We start from the raw sequence: 24,125 nt of genomic DNA on the forward strand, positions 1-24,125 counted from the left end.
AGTGCACGCGAAGGATTATGGTAGACGTAGTCTTGAATTTTATTTGCTTACCCAGCAGTACTTGCGCCCTAGCCGTGGAGAGTGCTGCGCAGGCGCAGCTCCGCCATCTTCCTGGTACCCCTCCTACGCCTACAGGTTTAGCGAAGCCCTATATTCCGTTTCCAGGATTTCCCAATAACTCTCAAGGGCCTGGTTGCCCACCTTCCTAACAGCAGAGGTTAGAGCGTGGGCCGGGTGGGAAGCGGCGTTGACCCGCGGTGGGGAGGAGCGGGACCCCAGACAGCGGGCAGGGGCGTCTAGGTCCGGACCATTGGCTTGGGTTCGAACGGCCCCCCAGCTCTAACAGGGTGGTTCTGCCGGTGCGTCCGCGGGACGGGGGTGGGGGGCGTGCGCATGCGTGAGGGTGCGCTCTGCTTGCGTGGAGAGCCCCGTGACTTTTGAACTTGGCTGACAGCTCTGTAACAAGTGCCGTGAACGTCATCACCTTTGTTTTTGTCCTCAGTGGCCCCAGTATCTAGAGGGACAAGAAGTTCCAAGAGGTGCAGATTTGGGGTCCTGGGTGAAGGTTCCAAATATGAATTTGCCTTCTAATCTTATATCCTAATTTCTAAAGAACCTGTGGGTTCTTGTGAGGTTAAAGACCTGGGTCTCCAGAAACAAATCGCATCCTGAAGAGACCCTTGGAACATTTGATCCCTCCCCAGAGTTTCAGTCCCAGAAAGGGGTAGATCCTGGAACTGCAGGGCATAGCATAGGAATTCTTTGTTTTCCTGTTGCGTAAGGTGCCACTGTAACCGAACTAACCTGAGTTCACTCCTTGGCGAGTGACAGATGCAAACTACACCAGGTCGAGTTGTACAAAGGAAAATTTGCAGCAGATAAGGAGCTCATGAGGCATAACTTTCAAAGCCTTGACTCCCTGAGTAAGTTTGAAGGGGTTCCTTTTATTTAGGGTTAGGATGAATATTTAGAAAGGGGATCTTTGTCATTGTATTGTAGATGGAGTAAGGTCCTGCAGTCGCCTTAAGGCAACCTACCTATACTCACACACATTCTGTGTTATGTAAATGGTACTCCTATTTGAACCAAGATGTTAGTATTATAATATGGTGCTTGCCGCACCTTCTAGAGGTCACTCCATGATCCCGCCTGCTCAGGGTTAAGCTCAAAGTGGTCCTGGCGGTGTTGGGGCAGTTGGTATTGGGGCATTCGCTATCCCTTGACAGGTGATTCCAATTTCCATTTGCCTGCGTTTAGAGAAGCCGGAAAGAGCTTAAGGAAAAATGTGGAACAGAGATTGGTGAGTACAAACTGGTGAACAGTAAAGGTTAGGTGTTAGGGTCTAGCAGGTGACAAATCCCTCCTCTAGTTTTTTGTTTTTTTTTTTTTCCTCTTCATTCTTGAGGGGCACAGGGCAAAGGTCCATCTTCTGTAGTTGTTTCCTGGTGGACATGGGCTTGGTCATTAGGATTGTTAGTAGAACAGAATTTTCCCTTAGCTCATTTTAGATATGTCTGTGGATCACCAGGTTTAACCTCAAACTACTCATATATTTGTGTTATGACCATCTGTAATTTTTGGCCTTCACGAATTTGCATGTGAATTGTACCAGCCAGTTAACTGTGCAAGGTCCAAACAGCAGTAAGAGCAGTTGGATTATTAGTGGCCACAAGAAAAGGTGATCAACAAATTAAGGTATACATACCCTGGGTGTCCTGGGTGTGCACAGGGTTTGCAGGCTCTACTGAGGTAAAGCCAGTTAAGCAGTTTTGGGCTCCAGGAGACTAGGGTCCATTCCCTGTATTACTTCGTGATTTACTGGATCTCAGGCCCTCATCCTCAATGCCTTGGGTGGCAAATAAAGCAGTTCCCAAACCCCCTAGGTCTGGCCAGTCCTGTTCATGCTCTCCATTTGATTTTTCCATGTCCCAGCAGTACTGTGATATTTCTTTTCTGCACACTAATGGGTTTTGTTTGGAGAGCAATCATCATTAACGTCAAAGGTAAAAGGAACTATAGTTGTTGGGACTTGGCTGTCATTCCCTATCTCAGGAGTATACTTGTAGCGTGGCTTTTGCTTTGAGGTGGAATTTAAGTATCATGTTATCCTCTCTGCATCATTAATAACTGGAGTAAGGTGGACACTTTGAATTGCCCTGTGGGAATTGCTTAGTTGTATAGCTCTGGAAGGGGGGTTTTCAAAGGATTTAGGGGAGCTCATAATGAAGTTAATGTTATGGTCATTTTTTATCGGGTGGAACACAGGCCATACGGTTCTTTAGTTTGTTTCCGTTTGCTATGATCCTTCTTATATCTACTAGAGAATTTCGCTCCCAGGGATGCTTCTCTGTGTTTATGGCTTTTGACATCTCTAGCATATTGGTGACAAGAACTAATATTAAGAGGGTATTCATTATAAAAATCAGAACAAAGTAGATTGGGCTAGATCATTAATAATCACGGAGATAATGATGGTCTATTATGGGACCTGACAGCAAACAATACAGGCTGAAGAAAAAAAAATTATTTAGAGTTGGGAAGCCTTTTTCTTTTCTTTTTTAAGTTTATTTATTTTAGAGAGCGAGTGAGCGAGGGGTAGAGAGAAGGAGAGAGGGAGGGAGAGAGAATCCCATGCGGGCTCTGCACTGTCAGCCTGAAGTGGGCTGGAGCTCACCCGAAGCGGGGCTCAAACTCTCAAACTATGAGAGCACAACCTGAGCTGAAGTTGGTCGCTTAATCGACTCAGCCACCCAGATGCCCGGAGAACTCTGATTCTTTGAGGCTGCACTTATCTTGTGTCTCTGGAACAGAAGTTTCAGGCCCTCGAGTGGTTCACTGGAGTCTCTGTTGTCATCTGGCACTGGTAGCGTCTCCTTCTGGGTCTCTGGTGCAGACGCCTTCTTTACCATGGTGGATCTAAGGTACGACTCCCTCTAATTTTAAGGAGGGGTGTGTGGTTCCTAGTACTGGGTGGGGCCCTGTCCATATAGGGTATAGGTGATTCTGAGGTGCCCCACTTTTCCAAGTTTGAGGTACACCCAGTCCCCAGGGTAAAGCTTGATCTCATTGGCTAGAGGGAGGCCAAAATTCCCGTATTTGTTGAGCATGTCCATCACCTGTCGGGGATTAAGTATATGCTTAGTGTCTACAGAAACCTCTGGGTCTGGAGGTAAAAAAAAATCAGAACCTTTTGGGAAGGGCCTCTTGTAAGTCATTTCAAATGGGCTGAGCTTTAGTTTGCCCTTTGGGGCAGCTCTCATTCTGGTGAGAGCTATTGGTAGTATCTTTAGCCAGTTTTCCTGTGTTTCCTGGCATAACTTTGCCAGGGTGTTTTTCGGGGTTCTGTCAGCACATTCTGTCTTCCTAGAAGACTCAAGTCTCCAAGCAGATTGTCACCTCCACTTGATATTTAAGGTCTTAGCTATCTCAGAAATAATTATTGATGTAAACGTTGACCCGTTATTACTTCGGATTGACCTTGGCAATCCAAATCGAGGAATTATCTCTTATTACGGCCTTTCTTATTTCATTAGCTTTTTCTTTCCTACAGGAAAAGGCGTCAGTCCATCCAGTGAATGTATCTATAAACTCCAAAAGGCATTTAAACCCTCCAGGGGCCATTGGCATTACAGTGAAGTCTGCTTGCCACGCCTCCCCTGGTATTGTCCCCCAGATTTGAGTTGCTCTAACCAGAGGGAGTACCTAAGGTCTGGTTTGTACATTTTGTCCAGCAATAGGCACATTGGTTTGTTATTTTCTCAATAATTTCTTTCACCTTCAGGATGCTCATGATCTTTATTAACCACAGGTATAAAGCTCCTTTACCATAATGGGTTGAGTCGTGTGCACTCTTAGGGAGGCCCCAGGCAGTCAGCTTGGGTACCCAGATTCTTCCATTGTTATGTATCATCCACCCTCTGATTAAGAGACCATTGGTAGCCCAATTTTAAGCCTCCTCTATCTCCTGGGGGTAGGTGGAGAAAACTTATTTAGTGATAGAGACAGAATTAGAGCTAGCTGCAAAATCTCCCTCCTTGGCAACCCTTTTTGCGGCTGCATCAGCCAAATTATTTCCCTTTGTTATCTCTGAATTTCCCTTTGGATGGGTTCTACAATGAACCACTGCCGCTTCTTTAGGCTTCTGTACAGCTTCGAGCCGCCTGTGCATTTCCTTGCCATATTGAATTTCTCTATGGTTGCTGTAGTCCTCTTTCCCTGCGTGTGGCTCCATGGACATGCATTATAGAGAAGGCATATTTAGAATCAGTGTAAATGGTTAACACCTTGTCTTTACCCAACTGGAATGCTCTGGTTAGTGCGGTTACTGCTGCTGCCGTTTGGGCTGAGGTGCCTGGGCCCAGGCCTTTAGCTTCTCTAGGACGGTTTAAGGGTACTACTGCATATCCTGCCTTCCTAGTCCATTTTGTGTAAAACTGATTTCTTCCGCACTGGATAGACAGGTTCACTCTTGAGATCTTTGTGGCTAGAGTAAACTTGATCAAACACTTAGGGACAATCATGGATAATCATCATCAGGGAGTAGGGTGGCTGGATTTGAGGTGTGACATGGCCTCAGTTGTGTCTGGGGGGCATCTCTCAGCATGGCCTGATATCCTAGCACTCTGTTTTGGGACAGCCACTGATACATCCCTTGCTTTCCAGTGAAATAGAAACGTGGTGTGGGGTCCGAACAGCCATAGGTTGGCACGTAGTTTTTCTTCTTTTATCAAGATACACCGCTACAGCTCTTAGGCAAGGGGGCCAACCCTTGGCCATCATGTCCAATTGCTTAGAAAAATATGCCACTGCTCTTTTTACAGGCCCCAGCATTTGTTTTGATATCCCTACAGTTGCCTCTCATTAACATGCAAATCAAATGGCTTAAGATCTGGCAGTGTGAAGGCTGGAGCCTTCCTAAGCAGGGCTTTAAGTTTATTGAAGTCTTGGCCCCAGGACTTATCGCTTGCAGATGAATCTGTTTCAGATCCCCAAAGCTTATTACTAAGAGGTTTTGCAGTCATCCCCAAAGCAGGACTCCAAACACAGCAAAAGCCAGCCATTCCCAAAGACTTATGCAGTTGTTTGCGGGTTTTTGGTGGGGCTAGCTGACATACTACCGTTTTTCTCTCTTGGAGGAGGCTTCGCTGTCAGGTTCCTTAGAAATTTGGGCCTTTTCCTTTGAGACCATATACCATGTCTGCCAGGAAATTTAACATGGATCAACTGTTTTTGTCAGAAACTTTCTGGGTGGGACTAGTTATTGAAATATCATCTACATATTATAATACAGTGCTGTTTTTCTAAATTTGACTCTCTTAAATCTCGTCCCAGAATTTTCCCAAAGATGGTGGGGGAACAGTTCAGCAGTACTGTTGTGTTTGATGGGAGCCAGGATCTTCCCACTCAAAAGCAAATAGTTCTTGGAATTTAGGATCTAGTGGGATACAGAAAAAGGCACCCTTTAGACCTGACACAGTGTAATATTTGCTGTTACTCAGTAAGTTGGTCAGTAGAGTATAGGGATTGGGTACTATAGGATGTATGTCTCAAACAGCTTCATTGACAGCTCTGAGGTCTTGAATAAATCTGTATTCCCTACTTCTGGCTTTTTAATAGGTAAAATTGGGGTGTTACCTAGGGATCTACATGGCCTAATCAACCCCTGTGTTAAGAAGATCCCTTGTATAGCATCTGGTTTTAAAGGGTATTACCTTACCTGGGGCCGGCAATCTAGCTGTCTCAATTTTACTTTTACAGATGGGGCGTTAATGGCATGCCCCCACCTGCCCTTACACCCAGACTTTTCCAGTTGACTTGGCTTAAGGTTTTTTTTTGGGGGGGGTGGTGGTGGGGATTTTCTCTCTTTTATTTTTTTTTTTTATTTTTTTATTTTTAAAAATTTTTTTTTTTCAACGTTTATTTATTTTTGGGACAGAGAGAGACAGAGCATGAACGGGGGAGGGGCAGAGAGAGAGGGAGACACAGAATCGGAAACAGGCTCCAGGCTCCGAGCCATCAGCCCAGAGCCTGACGCGGGGCTCGAACTCACGGACCGCGAGATCGTGACCTGGCTGAAGTCGGACGCTTAACCGACTGCGCCACCCAGGCGCCCCGATTCTCTCTTTTAAATACTGGCATATGTTGTAATAATGCCATGAATTCGGTTCCTTGGTATCTAGGGAGTTGAATTTGTAATTTGCTCTGTCCTGAACTTAGAGTGACCCCTGTTTTGGCTAAAATATCTCATCCTAAAAGAAGAATGGGACATTCTGGCACAGATAGAAAATAGCGTTTTAACATGTTTTGTCTTATTTCACAAGTCAAAGCGTCTAAAAACTTTGGTATCTCCTTTTCCCGAGACTCCTTTTATATTACAGTTTTTGTTAGAAAGGCTACCCTTCTGGGTGTTCAGTACAGAGAAAGTAGCTCCGGAATCAAGTAAAAATTCAACTAGCTCTCCTCCTATTGGTAAGGTCACCTGGGACTCCTCGTAGGAGATGAGGATCTAATGGTCCAAGACCAGCTGGGGAGCCCCATGGCCCTCTCATACCTTCAGTGAGGGACAAGTGAACTGATTCAGCTTTTTGCTTCTTCCTTTCTTTCCAAGAGCAGTCTGAGCAATCCTGTTTCCAGTACCCTTCCTGCTTCCAGTGTGCACATTGATTGGACCCCAACTTTGTTTCTGGTCTCTTGGTCCCGCGGAGGGGGCTGGGAGCACTCACCCTTGGGGTGTCTTTCCTTCTCTTCCTGTAGGCCGGAGAGCTACCATCAAAGGAGACCTTGCTTTCTCATTTTCTGGTCTTAACGTCTTCCATCACATTCTTTCTATTGAACACCTCGAAAGCTAGTTCTAGAAGCTGAGGTGTTAGTTTTGAGACTCACTGCCAAATTCTGGAGTTTCCTTTGAATGTCTGGAGCAGGTTGAGGTATGAACTAGGTTATTAAGGACCATATAAACTATGCTGAGTCTCAGGGTCCCAGTTTGTATTTCATCTTGAGCAATTTTGCAGCCTTTCTGTAAAGGCTAATGGATTCTCATCTGTCCCGTGTTGAATCTCCCTTAAATTTAAGGGACCAATTTATACGAGATATGCTTATCTCCTTCATAGCTTTTTATAAATATAATTTATTGTCAAATTGGCTTACATACAACACCCAGTGCTCATCCCAACAAGTGCCCTCCTCAATGCCCATCACCCATTTTCCCTTCTCCCCCAGCCCCCATCAACCCTGTTTGTTCTCAGTATTTAAGAGTCTCTTATGGTTTGCCTGCCTCCCTCCCTCTCTGCTTGTAACTTTTTCTTTTTTCTTTCTTTCTTTTTTTTTGTCCCTTCCCTTCTCCCATGGTCTTCTGTTAAGTGTCTCAAGATCCACATATGAGTGAAAACATAGTATATCTGTCTTTCTCTGACTGACTTACTTCACTTAGCATAATATCCTCCAGTTCCATCCACGTTGCTGCAAATGGCATGATTTTATTCTTCCTCATTGCCAAGTAGTATTCCATTGTATATATAAACCACATCTTCTTTAACCATTAGTTGATGGACATTTACGCTCTTTCCATAATTTGACTATTGTTGAAAGTGCTGCTATAAACATTGGGGTACCTGTGCCCCTATGCACCAGCACTCCTCCATAGCTTTTAAGAAAAGCCCTGATATGCCCTAAACTTTGTCTCCCATCATGGGAGTGGGGATCCCACTCAGGGTCAGCTCTTACCACTGCTGCCTTGTTCGGTCTTCGAGGATTTGATCCTGGCTGATTATCAGCTTCTTGTCTGGCTTATGCTAACAAAGCAAATTTCTCTCGTTAAGACGGTGGTTAGCAAAGCTTGAATATCTGCCTACATTGGATTGTTGGTAGAAAAGACACCCTGCATTAACTTTGTAAATTAATCAGGTTAGCCCATAGCCCTTTACTGTGCCTTCCAGTAATACAGGTCTGAGGTAAAAAATGGAATGTGGACATTATAGAGACTCCTGTCTCTTTCAGACTCCCATCGGTCTCTGTCTGTCTCAATGGAAACATCCCATCCCTGGCTTAAAATTGATCCCTAGTCTGGTGATCTGGAGGATAAAGGGATACAGGAGACATAGGGGAAGGTTTGAGGATGTTAGTCAAGGTTTAAGGGCTGGTGCTTATAAAACTGGGGGAGCCAAGGCCTGAGTACCAGAGGAATAAGGCTGATTACGATCTAACGACTTGGAGGAGATGGCAATCTGGGCAAAGATTCCCTGACTTTAGGTTTTCTGGAGCAGGATATAGGAATATAGGAATATAGCAGAATATAGGAAGCATTTTTAGGGTTTTAGGTTCAACCGTCATTTTCCAAATCTTAGAATTCCTTTGCAACCCCGCATTTTGATACAATGCCATAAAACACTGACCATATGAAATCTCTTCCCATTTTCTCTCTTTTACAGAATAAGCTCAGAAGAAAGTCCTATGTTTTCAGGTTAAGGGGGGGTATTTGAATAAATGGTTTCCATTTCTGGAGGTTATAGCCCAACGGCCTCTCCTTCAGAATAGAATTCATCCCTCCCATATTCTGGGATTCTTTCTTAGGGTTTCCTCTTACCCTCCACAAAGTAATTTATAATGGTTAGTGGTGACACAAATGCCATGCAACCTCACCCACAATATGTATGAGACTCGGTTGACTTAAAACCAGGCTCACAAGGAGAGAAAGTTAATGCTAAGGCGTCTAAGTGGGTGTGGGTAGTTGTGCCTTCCAGAGTAGCGGCTGGGGCACAGGCTGCCTCTTCCATCCCCTCAGTGTCCAGGTGGTCCCAAAGGGCAGAGTGACCTAGGGAGAACCTGGTTTAGATTCAATAACTTAAGGCACACTTCCCCTTTTAAGAGGAAAAACAGAGCAGTACAGGTGTCCCCAACAGACAGATCAAACAGGTCAAACGGGTAAGATGGAGATATCCTTTACCATGACTGATTCTAGACTAGTCTCAGTTGGGCCACTTTCTCGTTTGCCAGGCTGAGGCACTCAGTCTCTGAGTGGCCAGGTCTTGGCCTGTGCCACTCAGGGATGTCTGCACCTGACTCTAATTGAGTGTTCAGTCCCCCAGAGTGTTTACTGGAGAGGCCCTATTCTTAACTGACTGCCGGCCTGCCAGGCTTTGTGAGACAACTCAAAGAAGATACTCTTCTAGTCACACCATAGGATCCATACCACCTACCTACCTCTGTGGAGAGATTTCAGAGCAAGGGGCTCAGGGCAGCCACAGTTCCTTCAAGGGGTCAGCAGCATCAGTCCAGAGGCACAGACCGCACAAAGGGAGAGTCCCCTCCAAGAATTCCTCTCCCAGTCCCCAGTGTGGATGCGTGAGCCCAGATGAACCGCTGCCAACTGCTCCATCGGTGGGGAACCAGGTAAGCAGACGGCAGGACCTCAGAAGGACAACAGTCCCATCTGCATTGCCAGATTTGTAACCCAAGTAACAAGAGTTTGGTCCTTGGTGTGTCCCAGATAGAAACTACATCAGGTGGAGTTGTTGCACAAAGAGGGTCATGGCGAGTGACTTCCAAAACCTGACTCCCCGAGCAAGGGTAAATGGGTTCCTCTGTTTAGGAATAGGATGAATATTTAGATAAGGAAGCCTCGTCCGCCACAGCTCACACACACACACACACACACACACACTCTCACTCTCTCACTCTCGCACGCGCACGTACTTTCACTTTAATAAACTTTCCCACTGTGTTGTGTCTGTCCTTGAGTTCTTTCTTGTGATGAGACCAAGAACCTTCGGTGACATCTTTGGGAGGGCTCTGGGGTCAAGGCTCCATGGCCCAGGATCTCCCCAGTTCACCCAGCAGCAATTTCTATATACCCCATGTTAATTTTCCCTATTTCTAACATCTTACGTAAGTGTGGTACATTTGTCCCAATTAATAAGCCAATAAAGTCTGTATTTTCTCATATTTTCTCAGTTTTTCTGTACTGTTATTTGTTCTGTGTTCCTTTCTAGGATACTGTACTACATTTAGTAGTCTTATCTGCTTAAGAGCCTCATGGCTGTGATCAGTTTCAAAACTCTCACTTCCTAATTAATTTCCTTCCTTTTACTCATATCTCAGTTCTCTAGGCTATTTATCTATCAGTATGGTAAAAATACTATATTTCTTCCCAACTCTATGCAGTGACATCATGTGGGTAGTTTGAAATTGGCCATGGCAGGAGTATTTATGCCTCCAAAATTGGCAAAAAAGTCACAGCTTTTTTAAAAAAATTATTTATTTATTTTTTTGAGAGCCTGTTATTCGATATTTTCCTCTGTTGGCACTACGTCTACGTGGCCGTCTCTTTTCAGGAGCCAATAGGACAGTGTCCCATAGGAAGGCATTTTACCCACTGGTGTACAGAGTATTTGTAGGCAGGTAAATCCAGGAGCTGTAGGGGAGGCAAGATGTAGGGGAGTCATTTATGACTCATCTCTGTTTTGTTATTTCTCAGTTGTATCTGCACAGGACTCTATGCTTTTGTAAGAACGGCAGAAAATGGACAAATCCCAGGTGAGTTGTTTTTTATTATTATTTCCTGCTTTGTTTACATTAGATCTTCTGAATAAGGTATAACCATTAAGATGTAAATGTAGAAATAGGTACATGTCAACTTAGGAGGAAATATGGAGTAGCAGATTAGTAGCAGAGCTAAGGGTACAGTGTGGCAGTAACCTTCAAGTGCTTGAAGTTTCTATGCTGAGCTCTACATTTGTCTTGGATAGGAGTAGCAACCATTACTATAGGGAGTAGCAAGCATTATTACAGGAAGTGCAATGAAAATAAGAATAAACCATAATGATTCTTAATGGGACATAAAGACTGTCCTGAAACTGAAGTCTGAGAACATGGTAGAAAGAGAGGACATATTGCCAAAGCATAACTGGTTTAGATTATCAAGAGATCATACTACTCAGATCTAAACAATGAGCTGTTCATGGTCCACTCGAATCTGGGATAAAACCTTCTAGTATCTTGAGAAGTGATGAAGGGCAATAGAAATAATTTACTGTAACTCTTCATGAAAATGGTTTTGGTTTTTGTTTAGAATTTCATGTGCTGGTTTTCAGCAGGAAGTTCAAATTATATTCCCTGGAAAATATTTCTGCACATCATGTTTCCATTTTAACCCATTGCATGCAATTTTGGTTCTTTCCCACCACCTGCCTGAATTTGTTCTGGTGAAAATTCACCAGTGAATGTGATCTTACTGCTTGGCAACATTTCTTCTTTTCCAATAAAGCATTTAATATTTTAAATTTCCATCTAAGCACTACTTTAATTGCATCTCACAAGTTTTTGTAAGTTGTGTTTTCACCTTGATTCCACCTAAAATATTTTCTATTTCCTTTGAAACTTCTGTTCAACCCTGGGGTTATGTAGAATTGTGTTATTTAATTCCCAAGTAATTGGAGATATCCAGAAATTTTTCTGTTACGGATTTCTAGTTTGGCCAACAAACATAATATGTATGATTTCCTTCCTTGTAATTTCATCGAGATTTGTTTTATGGCCCAGAATACAGTCTATTTTGATGACTATCCCACTTGCGCTTAAAAATAAAAGTATATTCTACAGTTGTGGGGTGGCATGTTTGGTAAATGTCACTTAGGTTTAGTTAAGTGATGGTGTTGTTTAGGTCTCCTGTAGTCTTTCCAATTCCCTCTTTACTTCTGTTAATTACTGAGAGAAATATTGAAGTCTCCAACTGTATTACTCTGTTTCTCCTTTCAGTCTTATCAGTGTTTACCTCATATTTTGAAGATCCTTTGATAGGTGATATATATTTGATTTTGTCTGGGAAAATTGACGCTTTATCATTAAAGTAACATGCCTACTTATCTTTGATAATATCTCATATAGTCTATTTTGTCTGATATTAACATAGCTACTCCAGCTTTCTTTGGATTATTGTTTGTGTTGTATTTCACCATTTATCTTTTTTTTTTAATTTTTTTAATGTTTATTTATTTTTGAGAGAGAGAATTAGACAGAGCGTGAGTGGGGTAGGGCCAGAGAGAGGGAGACACAGAATTGGAAGGAGGCTCCCAGCTCTGAGCTGTCAACACAGAGCCCAATGTGGGGCTCAAACCATGAACCGTGAGAACATGACCTGAGCCGAAGTCAGACGCCCAACCGACTGAGCCACCCAGGTGCCCCATCCATTTATCTTTAATGTATGTATTTTTTTTTTTTTCCAACGTTTATTTATTTTTGGGACAGAGAGAGACAGAGCATGAACGGGGGAGGGGCAGAGAGAGAGGGAGACACAGAATCGGAAACAGGCTCCAGGCTCCGAGCCATCAGCCCAGAGCCCGACGCGGGGCTCGAACTCACGGACCGCGAGATCGTGACCTGGCTGAAGTCGGACGCTTAACCGACTGCGCCACCCAGGCGCCCCAATGTATGTATTTTTATAGGTAAAGTTGAGTTTCTTCTAGACAGTATGTAATTTGTCCTACTTTTTTTAAAATCCAATCTGACAATCTCTTTATCTGGTATGATCAGAATATCCACATTTAAAAATTGATTATTGACATGTAGGTTAAAATCTTCCATTTTGCTAGCTATTTTTCTATTTGTTCTTTATCTTTGTCTTTTTCTTTTCTTGGATTTTAGTTGAGTGTTTTCTATTATTCCATTTTATCCTTCCTATTAACTTATTATTTATACCTCTTTTTTTAAGTTTTAAAATAACCAAGGACTTGGGTGCCTGGGTGACTCATTTGGTTGAGTGTCTGACTTTGGCTCAGGTCATGATCTCACCTTGAGTTTGAGCCCTGCATCAGGCTCTGTGCTGACAGCTCAGAGCCTGGAGTCTGCTTCAGATTCTGTCTCCTTCTCTCTCTACCTCTCCCCGCCCCTCACTCTCTCTCACTTTCTCTCTCAAAAATAAATAAACATTAAAAAAAAATTTTTTTTAAATAGCCAAGGACTTATAACACACATTTTTAATCAGATTTATTAATTTAAACCAAATATTAAACCACATGATGGATATAGTATAATGACCGGACAACAGTATATTTCCCAGTTCTTCCTTCCTGCCCTTTGTGTTATTTTTTACTTTACTTTAACATATTTTATTTTTTACTTTAACCTATGCTATATACACATAGTACAATTCTACTATTTTTCTTTTGGACAGTTTAGCAACCTACAGTCCCCGTGCAACCACCAGTTTGTTTTCCATGTTTATGGGTCTGTTTCTCTCTTTTTTGTTGTTGTTAGGAGTCTTTTTTTTTTTTTCTGTTGTTTGCTCGTTTTTTAGATTCTACATGTAAGTGAAATATAAATGAAATTATGTGGTATTTGTCTTTCCCTGTCTGATTTCACTTAGTATAATACTCTCTAGGTTCAACCATGTTATCACAAATATGCAAGCTCTGATTCTTTTTTGTGGCTGAGTAATAATTCCATTGTGTATGTATACTACATCTTTATCCATTCATTTATCAGTGGATACTATTGTTGCTTCCATATCCTGGCAATTGTAAATAAATACGGGAGTGCACATATCTTCTTGAAGTAGTATGTTTGTTTTCTTTGGGGGGATACCCAGTAGTAGAATTACTGGGTTGTATAGTATTTCTATGTTTAATTATTTGAGGAACTTGTAGATTGCTTTGCATAGTATGAAAAACAGTGGCGGCAATGTTTTACTTTCCCACCATTCTGCCCACTTTTTGCTTGGACTATTTAGGGTTTTTTAATGTTTTTAAGAATGCTTTATATATTTTGGGTATTAACCCCTTATCAGACATGTCATTTTGCAAATATTTTCTCCCTTTTATTTGGCTGCCTTTTTATCTTGTTGTGGGTTTCCTTCACTGTGCAAACGCTTTTCAGTTTGATGTATTTCTGTTTATTTTTGCTTTTATTTCCTTTGCATAAGGAGATTGATCCAGAAAAGTATTGCTAAAGTTGATATCCAAGATATTACTTTCTGTATTTTCTTTTCAGAGTTTTATGGTTTCAAGTTTTACATTTGGGTCTTTAATCTATTTTGAGATTATTTTTGTCTGTAGTGGTCCAGTTTCTTTCTTTTGCGTGTAGCTGTCCAGTTTTCCCAGCAGCATTTATTGAAGCAGATGTCTTCCCCATTGTATATTCTTGCCTCCATTGTCATAGATGAAGTGGTAGTGTGTGTGTGTGTGTGTGTGTGTGTACACATACACACACACAGACACGCACATACACATATAGGTTTATCTCTGGACTCACAGTTCTGTTCCATTGACCTACGTATGTATTTTTGCAACAGTATCATACTGTTTTGATTACTCTGTCTTTGTAGTATTTCTGGAAATTTAGGATTGTGATACTTCCAGCATTGTTCTTTCACGACATTGCTTTGGCTATTTGAGATCTTTCATGGTTCCATACAAATTTTAGGATTTTTTGTTCTAGTTTTGTGAAAAACAGTATTGGTATTTTGATAGGGATTGCAGATCTGTACACTGCATTGCATAGTATGGACATTTTATTTTAATTTTTTTTAATGTTTATTTTTGAGAGAGAGACAGAGCATGAGAGGGGGAGGGGAAGAGAGAGAGCAAGGGAGACACAGAATCTGAAGCAGGCTCCAGGCTCTGAGCTGTCAGCACAGAGCCCGACGTGGGGCTCGAACTTACAAGCTGTGAGATCATGACCTGAGCCGAAGTCGGATGCTCAACCGATTGAGCCACCCAGGTGCCCCGTTTTCTGTTCTGTTATTAACGCAACAGATTTATGTGATTGATTTTGTATCCTGCAACTTTACTGAATTCATTTATTAGACCTAATAGTTTTTTGCTGGTGTTTTTAGCTTTTTCTATATGTAGTATTATATCATTTGCAAGTACTGACAGTTTTATTTCTACTTTACCAATTCAAATGCCTTTTATTTCTTTTACTTGTCTGATTGCTGTGGTTAAGAATGCCAGTACTATGTTGAATAAATTGATGAGAGTGGACATTCTTGTCTTGTTCCTGATCTCAGGGCAACAGCTTTCAGATTTTCACCATTGACTATGACATTGATTGATTTGTGTATATTGAACCATCTTTCCATCCCTGGAAGAAATCCCACTTGATTGTGGTGAATGATTTTTTGAATATATTGTTGGATTAAGTTTGCTAGTATTTTGCTGAGGATTTCTTTTTGTGTGTGTGTCTTTGTCTGGTTTTTCTATCAGACTAATGCTGGCTTCAGAGAGTAAATTAGGAAGCATTCCTTCCTCTTCTCTCTTTTGGAATAGTTTGAGAAGGATAAGTATTAAGTCTTTAAATGTTTGGTAGAATTCACCTGTAAAGCCATCTGGTCCTGGTCCTGGACTTGTGTTTGTTGGGAGTTTGTTTGGTTTTTTTAAAGTTTATTTTTGACAGAGAGCTTGCATGAGCCAGGGAGGGACAGAGAGAGAGAGCATCCCAAGCAGATTCCACGGTGTCAGTGCCGACCCTATTGCGAGGCCTGATTCTACGAACTGTGAAGTCATGACCTGACCAGAATCAAGAGTCGGATGCTTAACTGACTGAGCCACCCAGGTGCCTCTGTTGGGAGTTTTTTAACTTCCAGTTCAGTTTCATTTCTAGTAATTTTTTTACCAGGTTTTTCTGGTGTTCTAGGAATTTATGTTATGTTATTTATTTATTTATTTATTTATTTATTTATTTATTTATGTGTTCTATGTTCTAGGAATTTATTCATTTTTTCTAGATTGTCCATTTTTTCTAGGTTGTCCAGTGTAATTTTTATAGTAATATAATCCTTTGTACTAATGTGTCATTTTTAACTTAGCTTCATTTCTGATTTTATATGTTGGAGTCTTTTCACGTTTTTTTCTTGATTAGTCTGGCTAAAGGTTTATCAATTTTGCTTATTTTTTCAGAGGACCAGCTCTTAGCCTCATTGATATTTTCTTTTTGTTTCTTTTTAGTCTTTATTTCATTTATTTCTGCTCTGATCTCTATTATTTCCTTCTTTTGTGCTAACTTTTGGTTTTGTTTGTTTTTCTTTTTCTAGTTCCTTTAGATGTTAGATCATTTATTTGAGTTATTTCTTGATTTTTGAGATAGGTCTTTATCACTATAAATTTCTCTTAGTATTGCTTTTGCTGTGTCTCAAAGATTTAGGACTGTTGTGTTTTCATTTCTGTCCAGATATTTCTTGATTTTGTCTTTGATTTCTTCATTGACCCATTGGTTGTTTGGTAATATGTTGTTTAAACTTACATTTAGATTTTACATATTTGTGTTTCTTACAGTTTTTTTCTTGTAACTGATTTCTAGTTTTATCCTTTTTTGGTTGGAAGAGATACTTGGTATGATTTCATTCATCTTTAAATTGTTGAGACTTGCTTTGTGGTCCAGCATGTGATCTGTCCTGGAGAATGTTCCATGTGCACTTGAAAAGAATGTGTATTCTGCAATTTGTGGGTAGAATGTTCTGTAGATGCTGTTATGTCCATCTGGTCTAATGTGTCATTCAAAGCCACTGTTCCCATATTGGTTTTATGTTCTAGCGATTTATGCATTGATGTAAGCGAGTTGTTATAGTCTCCTACCATAGTATTAGTGTCAGTTTCTCTTTTCATATGGTAATATTTCCCTTATATGTTTGGATCCTCTTTACATTGGGTGAATATATTTTTTCAATTGTTATATCCTTTTGTTGGGTTTGATCCTCATCCCTTTGTTATTGTTAATGACCGTTTTTGTTTTTTGTTACCGTCCTTGTTTTAAAGTGTATTTTGTTTGATTTTGATAATCCCTGGTGCTTTTAGAATTATTATTTCATTTGCTTAAAGTATTTTTTCCATTCCTTCACGTTCAGTATCTTTGTTTCTTTAGTTCTGAAGTGAGTCTTTTGTAGGCAGGATATAGTTGGGTCTCGTTTTTTTATCCATTAAGTCACCCTATGTCTTTTTATTGGAACATTTAGTTCATTTACATTTAAAGTAATTGTTGATAGGTATGTACTTACTGCTATTTTGTTAATTGTTTTCTGGTTGTTTTGTAGTTGTTTTCTGTTCCTTTCTTCTCCTGCTCTCTTTCTTTGTGGTTTGATGGTTTTCTTTAGTGTTTTGCGTGGATTCCTTTCTCTACATTTTTTTGTGCATCTGTTAAATGTTTTCAGTTTGTGTTTACCATGGGGTTAAGGTACAATATCCTACGTGTATGGTACTCTATATTATGTTGAAGGTCACTTAAATTTGAACATACTATAAAAGCACTAAATTTTTACTTCCTCTTCCGTGTTTTACGTATGTGATGTGACATACCTTTTTATTTTGTGTATCACTTGAGTAATTTTTGTAGATATAATTGATTTTACTATTTTTGCATTTTAACTTCCATAGTGACTTTATAAGTAACTAATCTACTACCTTTACTATATGTTTGCTTTTACTAGTGAAATATTTTTCTTTCTTAATTTTCCTACTTCTACTTGTGACCTTTTGTCTCCACTTCAAAGAGTTCCTTTAAAATTTCTTTTGAAGCCGGTTTAGTGGTGATGAACTCTTTTAACTTTGTTTTCTTTTGAAAACTCTTTATCTCTTCAATTCTAAGTGATAGCGTTTCTGGGTAGAATATTCTTTTTTGTAGGTTTTTTTTCTTTACAGCACTCTGACTACATCATACCAGTCTCTTCTGGCCTGTAAAGTTTCTGCTGAAAAATCAGTGATAGCCTTATAGGGTTTTTGTTATGTGTAACTGCTTTTCTCTTGCTGCTTTTAAGACTATCCTGGGGCGCCTGGGTGGCTCAGTCGGTTAAGCGTCCGACTTTGGCTCAGGTCATGATCTCACAGTTTGTGGGTTCGAGCCCCACGTCGGGCTCTGTTCTGACAGCTCAGAGCCTGGAGCCCATTTCAGATTCTGTGTCTCCTCTCTCTCTCTGCCCCTCCCCTGTTCATGCTCTGTCTCTGTCTCAAAAATAAAAAATAAACAGTAAAAAAAAAAATTAAAAAAAAAAGACTATCTTTTATCTGATTTGTGTCAATTATGTGTCTCAGTGTGGGCCTCCTTGACTTCATCTTGTTTGGGGCTCTCTGTGCATCCTGGACCTAGGTGTCTTTTTCCTTCTCCAGATTACGGAGGTTTTCAACTATTATTTCTTCAAATAATTTTTCTGCTTCCTTGTCTCTCTCTTTTTTTGGGTACCTCTATAGTATAAATGTTACTTGGCTTGATGATGTCACAGAGCTCTTTTAACTTATCCTCAATTTTTTCTTACACTTTTTTATTTTTGCTGTTTGGCTTGGTTGCTTCTGTTAACTGTCTTCAGGATTGCTGATCCATTCTTCTGCGTCCTCTAATCTATTGTTGAAGAAGTATTCTAATGTATTTTAAATTTCAGTTATTCTGTTCAGCTCTGAGTAGTTCCTTTTCATATTTTATATTTCATTGTTGAAGTTTAGGTTACTTCATTCACTCTTCTCTCAAGTTTGGTATCTTTATGACCATTACCTTGAACCATATGTGGCACATTGGCTTATGTTTATTTCAGTTAGCTCTTTTTCTGTTGTTTTGTCTTGTTCTTTCAAATTTTATTTTATTTTTTAATTTTTTTTAACGTTTTATTTATTTTTGAGATAGGGAGAGACAGAGCATGAACAGGGGAGGGTCAGAGAGAGGGAGACACAGAATCTTAAACAGGCTCCAGGCTCTGAGCCATCAGCACAGAGCCCAACGCGGGGTTCGAACTCACAGACCGCGAGATCATGACCTGAGCCAAAGTTGGTCGCTCAACTGACTGAGCCACCCAGGCGCCCCTCAAATTTTATTTATAATGTTTATTCATTTTTTGAGAGGCAGAGAGGCACAAAGCACGAGCAGGGGAGGGGCAGAGAGAGAAGTAGACACAGAACCTGAAGCAGGCTCCAGGCTCTGAGCTGTCAGCACAGAGCCTGACACGGGGCTTGAACTCACAAACCGTGAGATCATGACCTGAGCTGAAGTCAGATTCTTAACTGACTGAGCCACCCAGCTGCCCCTGTCTTGTTGTTTAATTTGGAACATATTCCTCTGTCTCCTCATTTTGTCTACCTCTCTGTTTCTATGTAATAGGTAGGTCAGCTATGCATCCTCATCTTGAAAGTACTGGCATTGTGTAGATAGGGTTCTTTTCCCTGTTGTGCAGTCCCTCTGGTCACTAGAACCCGATGCTTCAAGGGTGTCCTATTATTGCTGAGCTGTGATTGCTGTGAGCATGCTGATAGGTGTATCTTGCACTCTGTTCAGCTACCTGTAATGACCCGCTTTGCCTGCTGCATGCACACTGGGGTGGGAATCTTTCTCCCTGTCTAGCCAAGAGGCTTAGCTGCACCATGCCAGCTTGCTCACAGGTTGAGCCAGTACTCAGCCTGGTTGTCTGCATTTAGCTGCTGGGACAGCTTGGGTGCACTGATCACAGCTCCCTGCACGGCCAACTGAGAGTCTCAGCTGCTTGAGCTGTAGGTGCATTGGTGTGTGCGGTTAGCTCCCCACCTCCCCAGGGCTTGAGTCACTTTGGAGAGGCACTTTCCTCACCGGGGCTGCCTGCCAGGTGGGTGGGCTGGGAGCGGTTTTGGAGAAGCACCCTCCTGGGTGGGTTGATGGAGTAGGTCTTTAGAGGAGCACTGGGTGGGGTACATTGTGGTAGAAACGTAGATGCAGAGTGTTTGTACTGGCTTGTATAAATGTCTGGCCAGGCTCTGGGAGGGCAAAGAAAAATAGTGCCCTCTAGCTTCCTCGTTTTTGGAAAAAGCTTCTGCAGATCCCCACCCTTCCTGCACACATCCTAAAATTAGTCAATAAATTTTCATGTATACCCCCAGGTGCTTTTCAAATGACTGCTTTTATGCTGGGATTATAATAACAGTGATTTTCTTCTAACACATTAGGCATGGCACTTTGTTGTGTTCTAGTTTTTATGGCTCCTGGTGAAATTGTCTTTATTCCTTGTCTGTAATGTTTCTTTGTTCGCTGGCTGCACTTAGGATTCTCATTCTTCTCTCTCTCTTCAGCGGTTTTAATATGTTGTGCATGGTTAGGCTTTTGGGAGGCATTTATGCTACTTGGTATTGTTGAGCTCCTTGGATCTTAAGTTTGTTTTCTGTCATTAATTGGGAGAAATTTTAAGACACTATTTCTTGGGGTTGCCTGGGTGTCTCCGTCGATTAAGTGTTCAGCTCTTGATTTTGCTCAGGTCATGATCTCACAGTTCCGTGAGTTCGAGCCCCATTGGGCTCCATGCTGATGGTGCAGGGCTTCCTTGGGATTCTCTCTCCCCTTCTCTCTGCTCTTCCCCCACTCATGCTGTTTCTGTCTCTTTCAAAATAAATAAACTTTAAGACACTATTTCTTAAAGTGTTTTTCTGTTCCATTCTTGACCCCACCCCCCAGGTCCCAATTATGCGTATGTCAGAACATGTTATTATATTTCACAGCTTTCTAATGTTTTGTTTTCTGTTTTTCATTTTTTTCTTCTCTTTCAGTTTTAGTTGGGTAATTTCTATTGACCCATTTTCAAATTCGTTTATTCTTTCCTTACCGATGTTAACTGCCGTTCAGCCTGTTGAAGCTTATTTTTCGTCTGTTATTATATTTTTATTTCTAGATTTCCATTTAGTTCTCTCTGCTGAAATTATCCATTTGATTTTGCATATAATCTTTTCTGTTAGAGTCTGAAACATATTAGTTATAAGTAAAATCTTCTTAGGTAGTTTCAACATCTCTGTCATATATGACTCTGGTTCTGATGGTTACTTTGTATCTTAGTAGTATCTTGGTAGTTTCTTTTCGTATGCTTTGTAAATATGTTTTGAAATGCGTATATCTTGGGTCAGACTCTAAACTGAGGTAACTAGATTCCTGGAATCTGGGCATGACTTTCCTGCTAGGCCTTTAGCCCAGGGGTTTGTTTAACTGTTAGGAGTTGGGCAGCATGTGAGGGCTACTGTTTCTGCTATTACTCACAATGCATTACAGGCTTCAAGTTTCTATAGAGACACCTTGTGTTTTAGGATACGGGTTTCTTTACAGCTATGTCTGTTCATTTCTGAGTTTTAAGGGTTCTCTTTGCTTTCTGTCTCAGAGACAGTCTCGTTCCATGTATTTATTTATCTCCTGTCCATCTATCAGCAATATTCTATTGATACTTGTTACGCCACGCTTGTTAGCTTGGTGGTGAGAAGTCGTTGACAGAATGTGTCCTCTTTCTCCAATACAGCCTCAGTGTTAGGTCTGACCTTGTGGCCGTGGCCTTCTTGGTTCTCTTGCCCCACCCCCAACCCCAGCTGTACTTGGTGACTCAGTGCATAATCCTGCCCTTCCCCCAGGAGTAGTGTAAGTGCCCAGTGGGGTTCGCAGAGACAAAGCTGGTAAGAAGGGGCAAGTCTCAACGTCTGTGGTCTGAAGGGGTTTCACACTGTCGTGTCCGTTCACACTCAGTCTTCATTAATAAATGTGACCCCTATTCTGGTTGAGTTCTTACCTGTGGTGCACCTCAGGCAAAAACATACATTTTGTCTCTTCCTAGATTTGGGACACTTGGGTGCTTTGTGACCTTGGCTCTCCTGTAAGTTAGGGGGGGAAAAAGTTGTGAATTTGAAATTAGTCTGGCTCATTTTCATCGTAGGAATGAGTGGTTTTCTTATTTGGTTTATATATCCTGGGGTAGAAGCTGAAGTCAACCCATGTTTTTAATACTTTCAGTATTTTATGTATACTGTGTTGCTTCGTAATCATAAAGAACATTTATCCATCATGTTTCAAGCCCTGCATCTCTAACTCTTTAATTAAGCATAAGCTGTGACACAAAATAGTTAAATTTTTGACTCCAGTATACTTTTTACATATTCTAATACATTCTAGTAATAACCTTATTTTCAGTTTTGGACTATGTCATGTTTGTGTAATATTTAACTTTCTAAAGAAAAGGAATAGTGTTTTATTTTTTTTAGTATTTATGACACCCAGAACATTTCAAGGCATAGGGTATTAATAAAGTTAAACAAGCATGATGTTGTTTCATTTTTCTTTCTTGTACAAAACCTAACCCAAAGTAATGTACACAGTAGGCATATTGTAACAGATACTCAACAACGAACCTGACAAGAATTAGTTCCCATGTTTATTTCCTGTGCCACTCCAATTCTGACCACTTCAGACTAAGCAAAAATGTGCTGTTTCAGGGGTCACTGTCATTTGGGGATGTGACTGTGGACTTCTCCTGGGAGGAGTGGCAGTGCCTGAACCCTGCTCAGAGGACCCTGTACAGGGACGTGATGCTGGAGAACTACCACAACTTTGTCTCATTGGGTAAGCAATTTGCACGCCAAACTTTGTATAGCATGCGTTTTGTTTCTTAGATACCAAAACATTTGGTCTTTTGTGGTTAATATTGTTGGGACTTTTGCTTCAGGAGTCTGAGGTGGTTAATCTCTTTTGAGCACAAGGAAGAATATTTGTATTTTCACATCCCATGAAAGGTTTAAATGAGCCTCATCATGGTCCACCGCCTGAAAGTATACCTTCTCCCTCCTTTAGAATTGCTGTACCCATGCAGCTTTGCCCAAATTCTGTGTCATTTTTCCTTTTACAGGGTTTCTCATTAACAAGCCAGAGGTGATCTTCAGATTGGAGGAGGGGGAAGAGCCATGGATAGTAAAGGAAGAATTTCTGTACCAGAACTACCCAGGTGAGTTAGTGAGTACCAGGAAGGTTAGTGAGGAAGCCAGGAGAGATTACAATCTAAGTGGTCAGTTTAGGAGTTGGACATTTCAAATGTTTTCTAAGAATCTCTTAGTGGCACCTACTTTTCAAGTAGAGAAAGGATATGTATATGATAAAATTGAAAGCGAAAAGGGTAATGCCTGAGAATGACTGTATGCTGGTTTTCTGATTATTCAAAGCTCCGGGTCCAAGGGTATCGTTTATGCAGACGAGTCAAGTGATAAAGGGTTTTTTGTGTGTGTTTAATAGCACAAAGCTAAAACTTAGAAAGGTAATAAAATCTAAAATTTGGTTCTTGAGGAGGAGGGAGGAAATATTTTCACTGCTACATGTAGTACTTGATACTATTTAAATAAGTAGGCAATAAATTAATGGGATTACAAGCTTGTATTAGATTAACTACTGTAACAAAAGCACAGCCATTGTTATTTTACAAGATTATATCTTTGTACCTAAAAACAATGGGAAAAAGACCATTATGTGCCAGAAGAACATTGCTAAAATGAAACCCTCAGTAAATCCTACAAAGTAGAAATAGGACGTTCCCTAGTTGTAGTCTGATAAAACCAGAAATCAGTAACAAAATTATGAAGCTCAGAAGACAAACTAATTCTTTTTCTTTTGCATTTGTATTTCTTCCTTGTAAACTTCTAATATTTCTCATGTTCTTAGTTTACATCAATATCAGGTAGAACTACATTCCCTCATACTTTGCTTTATTCTAGTTCCTAATTGTAGTTGGTGAGACGTTTTTTTGTTGTTGATGGTGGTGGTTTTGTTTGCCTTAGAACGTCTTTTCTTTCAGTAGTAAAAAAGACAAAGTAAATCTGTGTTACTCCTATTATTTATTTAATGAAATTTAAATTAACTTGCCTTTTGCATTATGCATTATGGCCACACTTGCCATACTCCATTATGGCCTTATTTGGCTGCTGCAATCTTATTTTTATCTTGCTTACACTCATGCTAAACACCATTTGATCCCCTCATCAAATATCACTTAAACATACTCTAATCATTCACACCTTTCTTCATTGTGTGCTTTCTCTGACTGAATACTAAATGAGCTAATGAATGAAAAGTCCTCAGAACAGTGTTTAGTATATAAATAAAACATTTTTATTGTTATTATGTTGAATAATATAATATTATAGTGTAGGTTATAATACAAAAATAACCTATAATAGTATAATAACCTATAATAGTATAGGTTAAGTGTATCTGCTTCCAAGAAACAGACCTTGAATGTTTGAGCCAATGTAATCTCTTCTTTCTCAGAGTGTCCAGCATGCAGTGGGTCTTTCACAAGAAACAAAAGCAAAATCATGATGTTTCCTTATTGTATCTATCTTTTTTCACACCTGATGAATGATATTACAGAAAATGGCAATCATGGTACTCTTTCTTACTTT

General features: G+C 40.6%; 1 protein-coding gene across 1 annotated transcript in view; it reads left to right on the top strand.

Moving 5' to 3' along the window:
* The first annotated feature begins 233 nt into the window (after positions 1-233).
* Positions 234-24,125, top strand: part of LOC124518719 (zinc finger protein 33B-like) — a 78,455-nt gene continuing 54,563 nt past the window's right edge. The window contains 5 exon segments of the mRNA XM_047088767.1: positions 234-1,300; positions 8,427-9,387; positions 10,472-10,530; positions 22,173-22,299; positions 22,583-22,678. Of these exon segments, the coding sequence (XP_046944723.1) occupies positions 10,516-10,530; positions 22,173-22,299; positions 22,583-22,678 (238 nt within the window). The 5' untranslated portion in view covers positions 234-1,300; positions 8,427-9,387; positions 10,472-10,515.

The sequence above is a fragment of the Lynx rufus genome, unplaced genomic scaffold (genome assembly GCF_022079265.1).
Source record: "Lynx rufus isolate CCGP_SWC_20201006 ecotype Redwood Valley unplaced genomic scaffold, mLynRuf1.p SCAF_25, whole genome shotgun sequence".
Lineage (NCBI taxonomy): Eukaryota > Metazoa > Chordata > Mammalia > Carnivora > Felidae > Lynx > Lynx rufus.